We start from the raw sequence: 16,403 nt of genomic DNA, 5'->3' as shown, positions 1-16,403 counted from the left end.
GTGCAGAATGTGTAACACAGCCAGGAGGTCCAACAAGATGACTGTGTACAGAGTGGTGGGATATAATGTATAACTAATGGGTTCTACAGGAGAAACATTAGCATTAATCAACCTGGTATTTATCATGTTGACATGTGGGATATCTTATTCCGTAACTGTTGGTGTCCCTCTGTGGGACGTACAAGCTGTAGTGTGATGTAATGGGAGATACTAATTATAATGATATGAGGCATGCTCGGTGTAATGTAGTAGGACACACAGATTGTAATGTAATACTGACTGACTGACTGAGTTTGGTTTTACGCCGCTTTTAGTAATATTCCAGCAATATCACGGCGGGGGACACCAGAAATGGGCTTCACTCATTGTACCCGTGTGGGGATTGAACCAACGGGTCTTCTAGACTAACCCCACCTGACACAAGCCAACGCTTTAACCACTAGATTACCCCACCGCCCCTTGTAATGTAATAGGAAATACAAAGTGTAATGTTATCTGAGGTACACATTGTATTGTTATGGAAGATACACACTGTATTGTATAACATAACAAGAGATACAAATTGTAATGTTATCGGACATTCAAATTTTTATGTTATGGGACATACAAATTGTATAATAATAAGAGATAGAAATTGTGATAAAAAATAGGAGATACAAATTGTTGTGTTATTAAATATACATCTTGTAATGTTATGGAAGATACAGACTGTATTGGAATCTTTATTTTTGGTTTGGTTTGCTTGTTGTTTAACACCACACTCAGCAATATTCCAGCTATATGGCTGCAGTGAGTTAATAATCGAGTCTGGACCAGACAATATAGTGATCAGCAGCATGGGCATCGATCTACACAATTGGGATGTGATGACATGTGGCAACCAAGTCAACAAGCCTGATCACCCGATCCCGTTACTCATCTTTTATGTACAAGACATACAAATTGTAATGATATGGGACATACAGGTCGTAATGTAATGGGACATACAAATTGTAATAATCTGGGACGTACAGGTCATAATGTAATGGGACATACAAATTGTAATGATATGGGACATACAGGTCGTAATGATATGGGACATATAAATTGTAATAATCTGGGACATACAAGTCGTAATGTAATGGGACATACAAATTGTAATGATATGGGACATACAGGTCGTAATGTAATGGGACATACAAATTGTAATGATATGGGACATACAGGTCGTAATGTAATGGGACATACAAATTGTAATGATATGGGACATACAGGTCGTAATGTAATGGGACATACAAATTGTAATGATATGGGACATACAGGTTGTAATGTAATGGGACATACAAATTGTAATGATATGGGACATACAGGTCGTAATGTAATGGGACATACAAATTGTAATGATATGGGACATACAGGTCGTAATGTAATGGGACATACAAATTGTAATGATATGGACATACAGGTTGTAATGTAATGGGACATACAAATTGTAATAATCTGGGACATACAGGTCGTAATGTAATGGGACATACAAATTGTAATAATCTGGGACATACAGGTCGTAATGTAATTGGACATACAAATTGTAATGATATGGGACATACAGGTTGTAATGTAATGGGACATACAAATTGTAATGATATGGGACATACAGGTCGTAATGTAATGGGACATACAAATTGTAATGATATGGGACATACAGGTCGTAATGTAATGGGACATACAAATTGTAATGATATGGGACATACAGGTTGTAATGTAATGGGACATACAAATTGTAATGATATGGGACATACAGGTCGTAATGTAATGGAACATACAAATTGTAATGATATGGGACATACAGGTCGTAATGTAATGGGACATACAAATTGTAATGTAATGGGACATACAAATTGTAATGATATGGGACATACAGGTCGTAATGTAATGGGACATACAAATTGTAATGATATGGGACATACAGGTTGTAATGTAATGGGACATACAAATTGTAATGATATGGGACATGGTACATACAAAATTGTGTAATGGGACATACAAATTGTAATGATATATGGGACATACAGGTTGTAATGTAATGGGACATACAAATTGTAAAATGTAATGTAATGGGACTGGGACATACAATGTAATGATGACACAAATTGTAATGATATGGGACATACAGGTACAAATGTAATGTAATGGGACATACAAATTGTAATGATATGGGACATACAGGTGAAGTAATGTAATGGGACATACAAATTGTAATGATATGGGACATACAAAGGTCGTAATGTAATGGAACATACAAATTGTAATGATATGGGACATACAGGTCGTAATGTAATGGGACATACAAATTGTAATGATATGGGACATACAGGTAAGTAATGTAATGGGACATACAAATTGTAATGATATGGACATACAGGTAAAGTAATGTAATGGAACATACAAATTGTAATGATATGGGACATACAGGTAAGTAATGTAATGGGACATACAAATTGTAATGATATGGGACATACAGGTCGTAATGTAATGGGACATACAAATGTAATGATATGGGACATACAGGTCGTAGTAATGTAATGGGACATACAAATTGTAATGATATGGGACATACAGGTCAGTAATGTAATGGGACATACAAATTGTAATGATATGGGACATACAGTCGTGTAATGTAATGGGACATACAAATTGTAATGATATGGGACATACAGGTCAGTAATGTAATGGACATACAAATTGTAATGATATGGGACATACAGGTCGTAATGTAATGGGACATACAAATTGTAATGATATGGGACATACAAGGATGAATGTAATGTAATGGACACATACAAATTGTAAATGATATGGGACATACAGGTCGTAATGTAATGGGACATACAAATTGTAATGATATGGGACATACAGGTCGTAATGTAATGGGACATACAAATTGTAATGATATGGGACATACAGGTACATACATAATGTAATGGGACATACAAATTGTAATGATATGGACATGTAGTGACATGGACATACAGGTAATAATGTAATGGGACATACAAATTGTAATGATATGGGACATACAGGTTGTAATGTAATGGGACATACAAATTGTAATGATATGGGACATACAGGTACAGTAATGTAATGGGACATACAAATTGTAATAATAATGGGACATACAGTAAGTAACACAGGTAATGTAATGGGACATACAAATTGTAATGATATGGGACAGGTCGTAATGTAATGGGACATACAAATTGTAATGATATGGGACATACAGGTTGTAATGTAATGGGACATACAAATTGTAATGATATGGGACATACAGGTCGTAATGTAATGGAACATACAAATTGTAATGATATGGGACATACAGGTCGTAATGTAATGGGACATACAAATTGTAATGATATGGGACATACAGGTCGTAATGTAATGGGACATACAAATTGTAATGATATGGGACATACAGGTCGTAATGTAATGGAACATACAAATTGTAATGATATGGGACATACAGGTCGTAATGTAATGGACATACAAATTGTAATGATAATGGGACATACAGACACAGAATGTAATGGAACATACAAATTGTAACATATGGACATACAGGTCGTAATGTAATGGGACATACAAATTGTAATGATATGGGACATACAGGACATAAGTAATGTAATGGGACATACAAATTGTAATGATATGGGACATACAATGTAAGTAATGTAATGGGACATACAAATGGTACAAATTGTAATGATATGGGACATACAGGTCGTAATGTAATGGAACATACAAATTGTAATGATATGGGACATACAGGTCGTAATGTAATGGGACATACAAATTGTAATGATATGGGACATACAGGTCGTAATGTAATGGAACATACAAATTGTAATGATATGGGACATACAGGTCGTAATGTAATGGGACATACAAATTGTAATGATATGGGACATACAGGTCGTAATGTAATGGAACATACAAACTGTAATGATATGGGACATACAATGTAATGGAACATACATGGAATGTAATGATATGGGACATACAATGTCGAATAATGTAATGGATTGTAATGATATATGGACATACAGGTGCACAATGTAATGGGACATAATGTAATGGATGGACATACAAATTGTAATGATATGGGACATACAGGTGTTAAGTAATGTAATGGAACATACAAAAGATTGTAATGATATGGGACATACAGGTGGTAATGTAATGGAACATACAAATTGTAATGATATGGACATACAGGTCGTAATGTAATGGAACATACAGAATTGTAATGATATGGGACATACAGGTGATATGGACAATGTAATGGGACATACAAATTGTAATGATATGGGACATACAGGTGTAATGAATGTAATGGAATGTAATGGGACAGACTGTAATGATATGGGACATACATGTAATGGACATACAAGTAATGTAATGGACATAATGAGACATACAAATTGTAATGGACATACAGACTGTAATGTAATGGGACATACAGGTTGAATGTAATGGGACATACAAACTGTAATGATATGGGACATACATAATTAATGTAATGTAATGTAATGGGACATACAGGAAGTAATGGAATGTAATGATATGGGACATACAGGAATTAAGTAATGTAATGGGACATACAAACATGTAATGATATGGACATACAGAAAAAGTAATGTAATGGGACATACAAATTGTAATGATATGGGACATATAGGTGGAACATAAGTAATGTAATGGAACATACAAATGTAATGGGACATACAAATTGTAATGACATACAAATATGGGACATACAGGTCGTAATGTAATGGGACATACAAATTGTAATGATATGGGACATACAGGTCGTAATGTAATGGGACATACAAATTGTAATGATATGGGACATACAGGTCGTAATGTAATGGAACATACAGACTGTAATGATATGGGACATACAGGTCGTAATGTAATGGAACATACAGATTGTAATGATATGGGACATACAGGTCGTAATGTAATGGAACATACAGACTGTAATGATATGGGACATACAGGTCGTAATGTAATGGAACATACAAACTGTAATGATATGGGACATACAGGTCGTAATGTAATGGAACATACAAATTGTAATGATATGGGACATATAGGTCGTAATGTAATGGAACATACAGACTGTAATGATATGGACATACAGGTTGTAATGTAATGGCAGCATCAGCAGTACAGTACCCTAACAAGACATTCACTGATACACTCAGCATCAGCAGTACAGTCTACTAACAGACATTCACTGATACATAGCATCAGCATGTTGTACAGTACCAGCTCAGCAGTACAGACATTCACTGATACTCAGCATCAGCAGTACAGTACCCTAACAGACATTCACTGATACACTCAGCATCAAGCAGTACAGTACCCTGACAGACATTCACTGATACACTCAGCATCAACAGTACAGATACTAACTCAGCATCAGCAGTACAGTACCCTAACAGACATTCACTGATACACTCAGCATCAGCAGTACAGTACCCTAACAGACACTGACATTCACTGTATAACAGACATTCACTGATACAGTCAGCATCAGCAGTACAGTACCCTAACAGACATTCACTGATACACTCAGCATCAGCATCACAGTACAGTACCCTAACAGACACTCAGCATCAGTACATTCACTGATACACTCAGCATCAGCAGTACAGTACCCTAACAGACATTCACTGATACACTCAGCATCAGCAGTACAGTACCCTAACAGACATTCACTGATACACTCAGCATCAGATACACAGTACAGTACCCTAACAGACATTCACTACACTCAGATACACTCAGCATCAGCAGTACAGTACCCTAACAGACATTCACTGATACACTCAGCATCAGCAGTACAGTACCCTAACAGACATTCACTGATACACTCAGCATCAGCAGTACAGTACCCTAACAGACATTCACTGATACACTCAGCATCAGCTGTACAGTACCCTAACAGACATTCACTGATACACTCAGCATCAGCAGTACAGTACCCTAACAGACATTCACTGATACACTCAGCATCAGCAGTACAGTACCCTGACAGACATTCACTGATACACTCAGCATCAGCTGTACAGTACCCTAACAGACATTCACTGATACACTCAGCATCAGCATGTACAGTACCCTAACAGACATTCACTGATACAGTCAGCATCAGCAGTACAGTACCCTGACAGACATTCACTGATACACTCAGCATCAGCAGTACAGTACCCTAACAGACATTCACTGATACACTCAGCATCAGCAGTACAGTACCCTAACAGACATTCACTGATACACTCAGCATCAGCAGTACAGTACCTCAGCATCAGCAGTACAGTAGACAGACATTCACTGATACACTCAGCATCAGCAGTACAGTACCCTAACAGACAGCTGATACAGTAGCATCAGCAGTACATTACCCACAGACATTCACTGATACACTCAGCATCAGCAGTACAGTACCCTGACAGACATTCACTGATACACTCAGCATCAGCAGTACAGACATTACTGATACACTCAGCTGACAGACATTCACTGATACACTCATCACCCTAACAGACATTACTGATACACTCAGCATCAGCAGTACAGTACCCTGACAGACATTCACTGATACACTCAGCATCAGCAGTACAGTACCCTAACAGACATTCAGATACCTCAGCTACCCTGACAGACATTCACTGATACACTCACCTACAGTACCCAGACATTCACTGATACACTCAGCATCAGCAGTACAGTACCCACAGACATTCACTGATACACTCAGCAGCAGTACAGTACCCTAACAGACATTCACTAATACACTCAGCATCAGCAGTACAGTACCCTAACAGACATTCACTGATACACTCAGCATCAGCAGTACAGTACCCAGTGACAGACATTCACTGATACACTCAGCATCAGCAGTACAGTACCCTGACAGACATTCACTGATACACTCAGCATCAGTACAGTACAGTACCCTGACAGACATTCACTCAGATACAGACATTCACTGATACACTCAGCATCTGACAGACATTCACTGATACACCTCAGCATCACAGACAGTTCACTGATATTCACTGATACACTCAGCATCAGCAGTACAGTACCCTAACAGACATTCACTGATACACTCAGCATCAGCAGTACAGTACCCTAACAGACATTCACTGATACACTCAGCATCAGCAGTACAGTACCCTGACAGACATTCACTGATACACTCAGCATCAGCAGTCAGCAGTACAGTACCCTAACAGACATTCACTGATACACTCAGCATCAGCAGTACAGTACCCTAACAGACATTCACTGATACACTCAGCATCAGCAGTACAGTACCCTAACAGACATTCACTGATACACTCAGCATCAGCAGTACAGTACCCTAACAGACATTCACTGATACACTCAGCATACAGTACAGTACCCTAACAGACATCAGCTGATACAGTCAGCCTACTGATACACTCAGCATCAGCAGTACAGTACCCTAACAGACATTCTGATACAGCATACAGACATTCACTGATACACTCAGCATCAGCAGTACAGTACCCTAACAGACATTCACTGATACAGTCAGCATCAGCAGTACAGTACCCTAACAGACATTCACTGATACACTCAGCATCAGCAGTACAGTAACCTAACAGACATTCAGTACCCTAACAGACATTCACTGATACACTCAGCATCAGCAGTACAGTACCCTGACAGACATTCACTGATACACTCAGCATCAGCAGTACAGTACCCTGACAGACATTCACTGATACACTCAGCATCAACAGTACAGTACCCTAACAGACATTCACTAATACACTAATACTGGTAGTTACTGCAATGTACACGGCCACCTGAACACAGTGTCGTATCTCAAGCAAGACTATTGTGCACCATTATCTGACTGCAACATGGGTTCATGATACAGTGTGACTGCAAACATGGGTTACAGTGTGAAAGGGCAAACCAATCATCTAACATGTCTGAAGTACCAGTTTGCCTTGTGCCTTTTTTCCCCTTTCATGGTATATCTGGCATGCCGGAACCCTTTCAGAAATGGGTCTCACCAAAACCATGTGTAATGGGTTCACCAACCAAAGTAAGGTGAAATAATGAGGCTTACTGTTGTGTTAAAGATTATTTGATTTATGAAAACAATGTGTCACCAGTTTCAAACACAACTATGACATGCATTATTTCAATCTTTCCTCCCCTACTTCTGTGACGTGCAATGACATGCAGGGGTTCAAAAATCCCATCGCCCGACGCCAAGTCAGTTTTCATTTCGGGCAATCTAATAATGCTATCTTACTTGTCCGTGGGTTACTAGATAGTTTCCACTTATGGTTTCAAACTGCAAATAAACTTTGATTTAATTTCATATCTGCTCAAAATGTAACTATTAAATTTCGCAATGATAATAAAGTAGAGTTATCTTTCTTTGCTATTTATCACTTTTCAATAAATAGTCCAGTAAACATTAACATCAAATACCATCTTGATTTCTTCTTTCATAATTACATCATCATAATTATGTCATAAAATCTGGGCAAGTGGAAACTTAGTCAGGACAAGTTACTTTCTTAAAGTGACTTGCCCTGTGGCAAGTGGCTCTTTAAAAAATGTTTGAACCTCTGACATGTAACTAAAATACTGCTCTGAGCCTAATGTGTATGAAAGAAAACTCTCAATCTTGCAAAGAATTTGTCTCAGGAAGGTAGTAATTATTCAAAAGTAGAACGTGAAGCAATAACATTCCCTGAGATTAAAAGATTACAGTATGGCTAAGACCATCATCAATCTCATGCTAACTCCCCAATTTGTTTCCATAGCAACATGAAGAACATTAGCAACCAGCTGAGTCAGGAGCTGATGAATGACATCCTACTGGTGTCCAACAGCGCCCAGGATGAGAGCGACTCCTCGCAGCTGCAGCAGTACCTTCTGGAGGGCCGAGGATGGAAGCTCCTCCATGTCATACACAGTGTCGGGGTCAAGGTAGGCTGTTTTATACAGTGTTGGGGTCAAGGTTGATTGTTTTACACAGTGTCAGGGTCAAGGTTAGCTGTTTTACACAGGGTGAGGGTCAAGGTAGGCTGTTTTACACAGTGTCAGGGTCAAGGTAAGCCGTTTTACACAGTGTTGGGGTCAAGGTAAGCCGTTTTACACAGTGTTGGGGGCAAGGTAGGCCGTTTTACACAGTGTTGGGGTCAAGGTAAGTTGTTTTACAGTGTCAGGGTCAAGGTAGCTTCCCAACATCTTATTAGTTTGTCCTTTTTCATGACATATATCTGTTTAATAATCTGATGGTGATGTTATAAGATAGTACAGTGGGATATGTTCCATCCACCATTACTCAGTATGTTTCCTTCCAGACGTTATCCAACAGTCGAGACCTGTGCAACCTGCTTCTGTCCCTGCTGCCATGGACCATCCAGTTCCAGCCCTCAGAGCCTCCCACAGATTCCATCATCTTCAAAGGTAGAGTGTTCATCACAAACTTGGGTATTCAGTAGTTACTTCAGTAAGGACAATTAAGTAGATGTGGATGTCTACCTTTTTCCATGTCTGCTCCTAACATTTTGCTCATATCACATATTATTGGGATGTTAGGACACCCCATGATGGGCACATAAGTACTTTCCAAAGTATGATCAAAATACTAGTGAGAAACCCAGACCCAGAAATATGCTGAACAGAATGGAGTAGGGATTATTTTCACTATTTTGTTTTGTAGTGAGCACACAACTTTAAACAAATATACCACAAAGTCATCTCTAACCTATTTTGAACTGTTTGAGAGGCATTCTAAAAGTTGTGAGTTGGAAACAGTATAAGTATTTATACCGAAACGTCGCTGTTGTACAATAAGGAAGTTGATCATCCATAAAGACTTGTCATTCCTTATTTGGGGCGGTGGGGTAGTCTAGTGGTTAAAGCTTTGGCTCGTCACGCCGAAGACCCGGGTTCGAATCCCCACATGGGTACAATGAGTGAAGCCCATTTCTGGTGTCCCCCGCTGTGATATTGCTGGAATATTGCTAAAAGCAGCGTAAAACCAAACTCACTCAGTCAGTCAGTCATTTCTTATTTTGTTCAATATAGCATAGTTGAGCCCTCTAATTCTGGAAAAACAGTGTAAAAAGATCATGGGGTTTTCTTTTAGATTTTTGTAATATTTTACTGTAAGGACCTGTGAAATATGTCTTTAAACCTGAGGTCTCTGCTTGTAGGGAGGGAAGAGACATGGATGCCTGTTCAGCAATGTTTCGTGTACACTCAGAAACTCTCAAAGTTGAAAAACTTTGGTTGTCAGAGAGAAACAGTCATGCACCCAAACCATCCCAGTCACCATGGAACAGAGGCTCATCACCACAGAAAACGAAGGTTTACAAAAGTGTCTAGTTCAGTTACACAGCAGAACAATTCTGAGAGTGAGGAAGAAGAGGTGCAAGAAGACAAGATCAAACATTCTCGGATAAGAAGGCCAGCAAGAGTGCTGCTGTTCAAGTCTACAGGAATTCAGGAAGATGAAGATTCCGGTTCCGATCAGGATTTACTGGGAGCATTCCCGGACTTTCAAGCTGTGCAGGAATCTGTCAGTTCTGCAGAACTCACCCTCATCATCTTTGACCTTTTACTTGACCTTTGTATCCTTGACCTTTCCCATGTGGCCCCTGGCAAGGTAATGTCACCCACAATGCTGCCACATCTTCTTCATATATTTTCCCGTCTGTGTGAGACAGAGCCATCTGAAAATGCCTCTAAATTAAACTGGAAGAACAAAACAAAGTTGACACTTCAGAGACACCTGATCCGTCTGATTTTGACAGCCAGTGGAATCATTGCCACCCAACAGAGTGGTGTCAAAATCTTAATGGGACACAATACAGTCAGCAGCATCATGGCAGCCATTGCCTGCTTAGTGGACCCTAATCCTGATTCTGGGGACATTGTAGAAACAGACCATTTTGACCTTGTGATGGATGTCATATGTGGACTGATCCTTCTCTTTGAAACAGTATTCATGAGTCTTCCATTTAATCCATCATTCATAAACTGTGCCTTAGGGATCCTGGATTGCTTCAAAACAAATAATGGTTTCCTGTACATAAAACAATTGGTATGTTCATCTAAGTTGACAAAAACAGACTTAAGTAGTGGTCAAGGTGATCTTCAGGAAGATCCCTTGAAGAATATTGCTTCTCTCATCAGTACACTGAAGCTGGTGAAGGTGAACTATATCCATGCAGTGAAATGTTTGAAGAGACGTCACAGGAATTGTGAGTACCACATGTACCTGAGCCATCACCACAACATCCTGGGCTACCCATCGGGGCTGGAGTTGGAGCAGGTGGAGGCAGCTGGTGATGGCAGACACAGGTCCTGGTCCTCCAACCCTAGCAAGTGCCAGGTCGCCATCTTGACGGAACTTCTCCTAGAAATGCTGGCAGAAACAAAGTCCACAAAGCTGCAGGTACAAATCCTTTCCACCCTTAGACATCCCGGGATCTGCTGCTGTATGCATCCCAAGACCATCATTGAAGCTGTGACTCCTCTGCTTCCCAGCTTCACGCCAGCCATCAGAAGCTGCAGCCTGGAGTCCCTCAATGACATCCTTCTGGACCAGTTCATGGGTTCAGAAGAACTCACAGACAAACAACTACCAGAGATAAATGTGTGTAAGTTGTGTACATTTGAAGATAAGTTTTCCATATCTTCTTCAGCAAGTACTCCAGATGGTATGGGAGACCTGTCCAGAATAATTGATAGTGGATTTTCTAGCAGTGGTAGACTTGAAGCAAAGAAACAGTGGTCGTTACAGAGGTGGCGTCCTCTTCAGGTGTTCAGACAGTTTATTGTGTCACCTGATGAAAGTCTAGCCTTGATAACTGCCAAGCATCTGATTGTGTTAGCCATCAGAGGAAACAGTGACCTGAAGCAAGAGTTGTTCTTTAAGGTGTATCAGCATGTTGTGCATTCTGCCCTGGAGGACTCCACCGAGATCACAGACACTTCTTCCGATGAACAGCTCATTTCCTTGGGGAAGGTTCCAAGTTCTATCATGCTGTACTGTGTGTCAGCCTTGCCTTATGTGTTGCAAGTAGACAAAGTTATGAATGTGTTTGTGGAGAAAGAGGGACTCTCCAGACTCAATAATCTTTTAGAGGACAGTCATTTGAGAGCCCCAGTTATGGGAGTCTTTGAGGCATTGATAATGATCGATGAACAGAAAGTGAGAGAGATGAAAACAAAGAATGCTGAAGAAGTAACATTACTGACTTCTGAGTACATCCGTGGAACTGTAATGCAGATATTCATTGACATCCTGGCAAAGAAGACATGTGCAATAACTGCAGCATTTCAACAACTGCATCTGGAGAAGCAAGGCAGCAGTGGAAGTGGTACCGATCACCAGGATAGTGGTTCGGACGAAGACTCTACTTCTACCCTGTTGCCTGCCCGCCACCATGATATTGTCAAAGACTTGCCCTTGCTACAGGACATGTGGCAGACCTGTGCCAAGCTGTGTATGAATAGTCCTACATTCAGATCCTTCTATAGGAACTCTCCGTGTCTGTACATTGTCCAGGATACGCTGCTGCTGACTCTGGAGCTTCTGTCAGACATGGGGGTCCAGCTGTGCCAGTCACGGAGGGAATCTGTGACAGAGACCAGCTCTGTGAGGTCCTTCTCCTGCCATCTGAAGAAGCTCACCTTCATCGAGGCTGTGATGATTGTCTGCTTCTCATGTCACACAGTCTCTCCAACACAAAAGGTAATGACTTTGAAACAGTTGAGGATTAAAGTAATGTGGAATGTGATATTGCTAATTTGTTTCCTTCAGCCTCACCTTCATTAATATCTCGACAGTAGTGTCAGACATGCTTATTTTGCCATAAACTTAAATTGTCTTCCAATTGCAAAAATATTAACAAAAATATTCCTCCATACTGCAGGATCAACAAGTGACCCATGTTTATGAGAAATGCTGACACATGAGCATCTTGGGCTTTATTTTCACATTAGGAACTGACTACCCTGAATACTGATTATGGCATCAATAAACTTGTGGATTAAATCAGTAGCCTATGGGTCTAAGTATTTCATCATCGGGTGATCCCTTGAGTACATCATGTAATGGTTATCTTCCAACCATGATTATTTAAATATTTTGCAATTGATTCTGTTATGTTTGTCATCTAACAGAGCATTTTTTCCAAGCACCAGAAAAACGTCATGCCTACAAAGGGCTAATGTTCCTGTAAATGCCACAGAACAGAGAGATTTACCAAGTTTTCTTTGTTGCAAGAAGCAGCTTCATGGCTTGGATGTTCAGTTTCTTTGACTGTGTACACCAATGGCTTGAATCATTGTTCACAGTATAGATCTCTTAAATGTCTGGTCAAGACTGGATCTATAGACAGAACACCATTATAGGGCTTGAATAGTTCTGAGTTAGGCATTAATCAAACTGACCGACTGACCGTCTGTGTGTACAGAAGGGTGGCGAGGAGGCCCACTGGAAGCAGCTGCGTGACTCCCTGCAGCAGTGTGTGAAGCTGGACCCCACCAAGCTCAAGGCCGTGTTCGACATGCTCCTCAACACTGCCCTGCCCCAGCTGCCATCCATCCTGGAGTACTCCTACGACCAAATCATTGCAATGCTGGTGAGTCACGTGTATACTTAACTCCTAAAGGTTTCAGTAGGAGATGTTATGTAGAGTGACTTATATCCTTATATTGGATCAACAAGTGACTTTCTGGGTTGGAACCAATTGGACCGTGATGTTCATCACTTGATTTATAGCTATGGACCTTGTGACCTAAGGGTAAGTTCTAAGGTTGTTGATTGACCAGGGAAATATAAGCTGGTACTTTTGTTGAAATATGGATTGATGCCCTCAGTATCATTTCTGTTGTTTGACCTTGACCCAGAATCTGAAGGACAAGGAGATGGTGGATGAGGATGAATACCGAGAGCTGCTTCACTTCGGCGGGAGTGAGGAGGAGGAGGCTGTATGGACTGAGCATGGCTATGAGGCAGACACAGAAACAACTATGCACAATGACTGGAAGAAAAGTAAGACTCACACCTACATGTTCTCCATGCTGTAATTCAACTGAAATAGTCATCAAGGCACCATTAGACTAATCTCACTCACTTGCTCATTCTGGTATGTGATATATACTGTGGTATAACTGAAATAGTGATCAAAGTGAGATAAGACCAAACTCACTCACTCACTCACTCCTCAGTCACCCTTTCCTGTATGTACTCCATGCTGTGGTATGACTGAAATATTGATCAAAGTGAGATAAGACCAAACTCACTCACTCACTCCTCAGTCACCCTTTCCTGTATGTACTCCATGCTGTGGTATGACTGAAATATTGATCAAAAGCAGCATTAGACCAAACTAGTGATCAAAGTGGCTTGAAACTAAAGTCCCTCACTCACCCATTCCTGTATATACTCACTGCTGTGATATAATTGATATCAAAGCTGCATTAGACCCCACTCATTCACCCATTATGTCCTCCAGGTCTCCAGACAAGCTACGACAACCGTCTGAAGCATGCAGACACCATCTGCTTCCCGTCTGTGTTCCGACTGTTTGTGGAGCTGGCAATCACAACTTACAACACCGCAGCTGTCAGCAAGGTGGTGATGTCAGTGTTGTTACGGCTGCTGCAGACGCTAAGGAGTAGTCCCCCTGCTGTACAAGGGGTGTGTTCAGAGGTAATCGTGGCTCTGGTATCTTGTATATGAACAAGTTGCAACAGAAATAGCTTTTAGAATGAATGTTTGATCAATGCAACATTATAAACATTTCTGTTGAAAAGATAATTGTTCTGTATGATTCAGTGTACCATGAAGTGGTAATTCCAATATATGGGACCAGACATAATGACATTACTTTCAGCTTGTTACGCTGTCCTCATTGGCTTCACAAATTATTCCTAAATTATGACAGAGAGTAAACTTTTAATACACTTGATTCATTTCTACAGCTAACTTATGCTGAGAATGAGATATGGTTGTAATTTGCAAGTGTTAACATACCCATTACTCGATGATACAAAGTTGCTGATTGGTTGATATATTTAAGCGCTCTCAGGAATTTGATCAAGTCATCTTTGCATGTGCATACAGGCTACTGCAGGTCCTGAAAACGTTACTCTTCTTCACACAGAATTGCTCTTCTTTGCTCCCTGATTAATCTTAAGCTTTAGTTACAGTTGTTTAACTGCTAGTGGTGGTCTGATTAATTGAAATAATCGAAGATTGGTTGCAGTATCTAAATGACTAAGAAATCGATCATGTTTTCTCATAATCGAACACAAACAATTCTGGACCACTTGTTTTCATAAACAATATTTTTCACAAGGTTGGTTTGTCTGTTACATTTCATAAGCAGTAGAAGCTCGTTTCAAGTCATGATTGAATTTATCTTAAAGACTCCAAGAAATTTATGTTCCTTACATACTGGTCATCCTTTAAAGATGTGAAATTTTGCCCAAAAGAACTACATGTTTTTTCCATATTTTTATGTGCATTAACAAATTTCATTAATGACGCTAACCAATTTTTTTCGATGATTGATCGGTTGTAATAAACCAATCATCAATTATGAGATTTTAACCAATTCCCAACACTATTAACTGCTAGTTCAAACAATGTGAGATGCTATGCGTGTTTGTTGCAGGGTATCTTGGAGGTTCTGCTGGATGGTTTCAAGGACGTCCTTACCAAGTCCACTGTTGACCAGCAAGGTACTGAAAACAATGTTAAACTACTGGCAGTCAGTGGCCTAAGGTTATTTTGGTGAACAAGTTTCTGGTCCAGACGGAGTAGGGTGGGAGGATCACACTCAGCTGGCAAATCACTTACCACACAAAACAACAAATGTACAATTAGGTTTTAGTCTGTCTTCTACTTTTCGTGGTTCTGTCCTTCAGCCTATTGAACATCCAGACCACAGTACTTGTACTTAGATCCATTTTTATCCCACCGGCATGTAATGCGGTGGGATATAGTCGTCGCCTCGTCCGTCCGTCCGTAATCATTTTGTTTCCGGAGCATAACTCAAAGACTGTTCGATATTTTTCAACAAAAATCGGTAGATATGTCAAACATAACCTAAGGTGGTGCCTTTTGCTATTTACAGATTATTGTCATTTTTATTTTTCTCGGTTTCCATGGAAACGTTTTGGACTTAGTCTTAAAGAAGGGTGGGCTTCGTTTCCGGAGCATAACTCAAGAACCGTTCAGTATTTTTCAACAAAACTTGGTAGATATATCAAACAGATCCTAGAGTGGTGCCTTTTGCTATTCACAGATTTTTGGCAGTTTTATTTTTCCCGGTTTCCAT

General features: G+C 39.9%; 1 protein-coding gene across 1 annotated transcript in view; it reads left to right on the top strand.

Annotated features, from left to right (window-relative positions):
* Positions 1-16,403, top strand: part of LOC124273673 (lysosomal-trafficking regulator-like) — a 110,764-nt gene that overhangs the window by 38,688 nt on the left and 55,673 nt on the right. The window contains 7 exon segments of the mRNA XM_046708946.1: positions 8,859-9,024; positions 9,402-9,507; positions 10,260-12,805; positions 13,530-13,697; positions 13,966-14,110; positions 14,574-14,770; positions 15,738-15,804. Of these exon segments, the coding sequence (XP_046564902.1) occupies positions 8,859-9,024; positions 9,402-9,507; positions 10,260-12,805; positions 13,530-13,697; positions 13,966-14,110; positions 14,574-14,770; positions 15,738-15,804 (3,395 nt within the window).

The sequence above is a fragment of the Haliotis rubra genome, unplaced genomic scaffold (assembly GCF_003918875.1).
Source record: "Haliotis rubra isolate DU_JTF1 unplaced genomic scaffold, ASM391887v1 Scf183, whole genome shotgun sequence".
Classification (NCBI taxonomy): Eukaryota; Metazoa; Mollusca; class Gastropoda; order Lepetellida; family Haliotidae; genus Haliotis; species Haliotis rubra.
The sequence above is the reverse complement of the archived record's forward strand: the minus strand, read 5'-3'. Positions and strand labels throughout refer to the sequence as shown.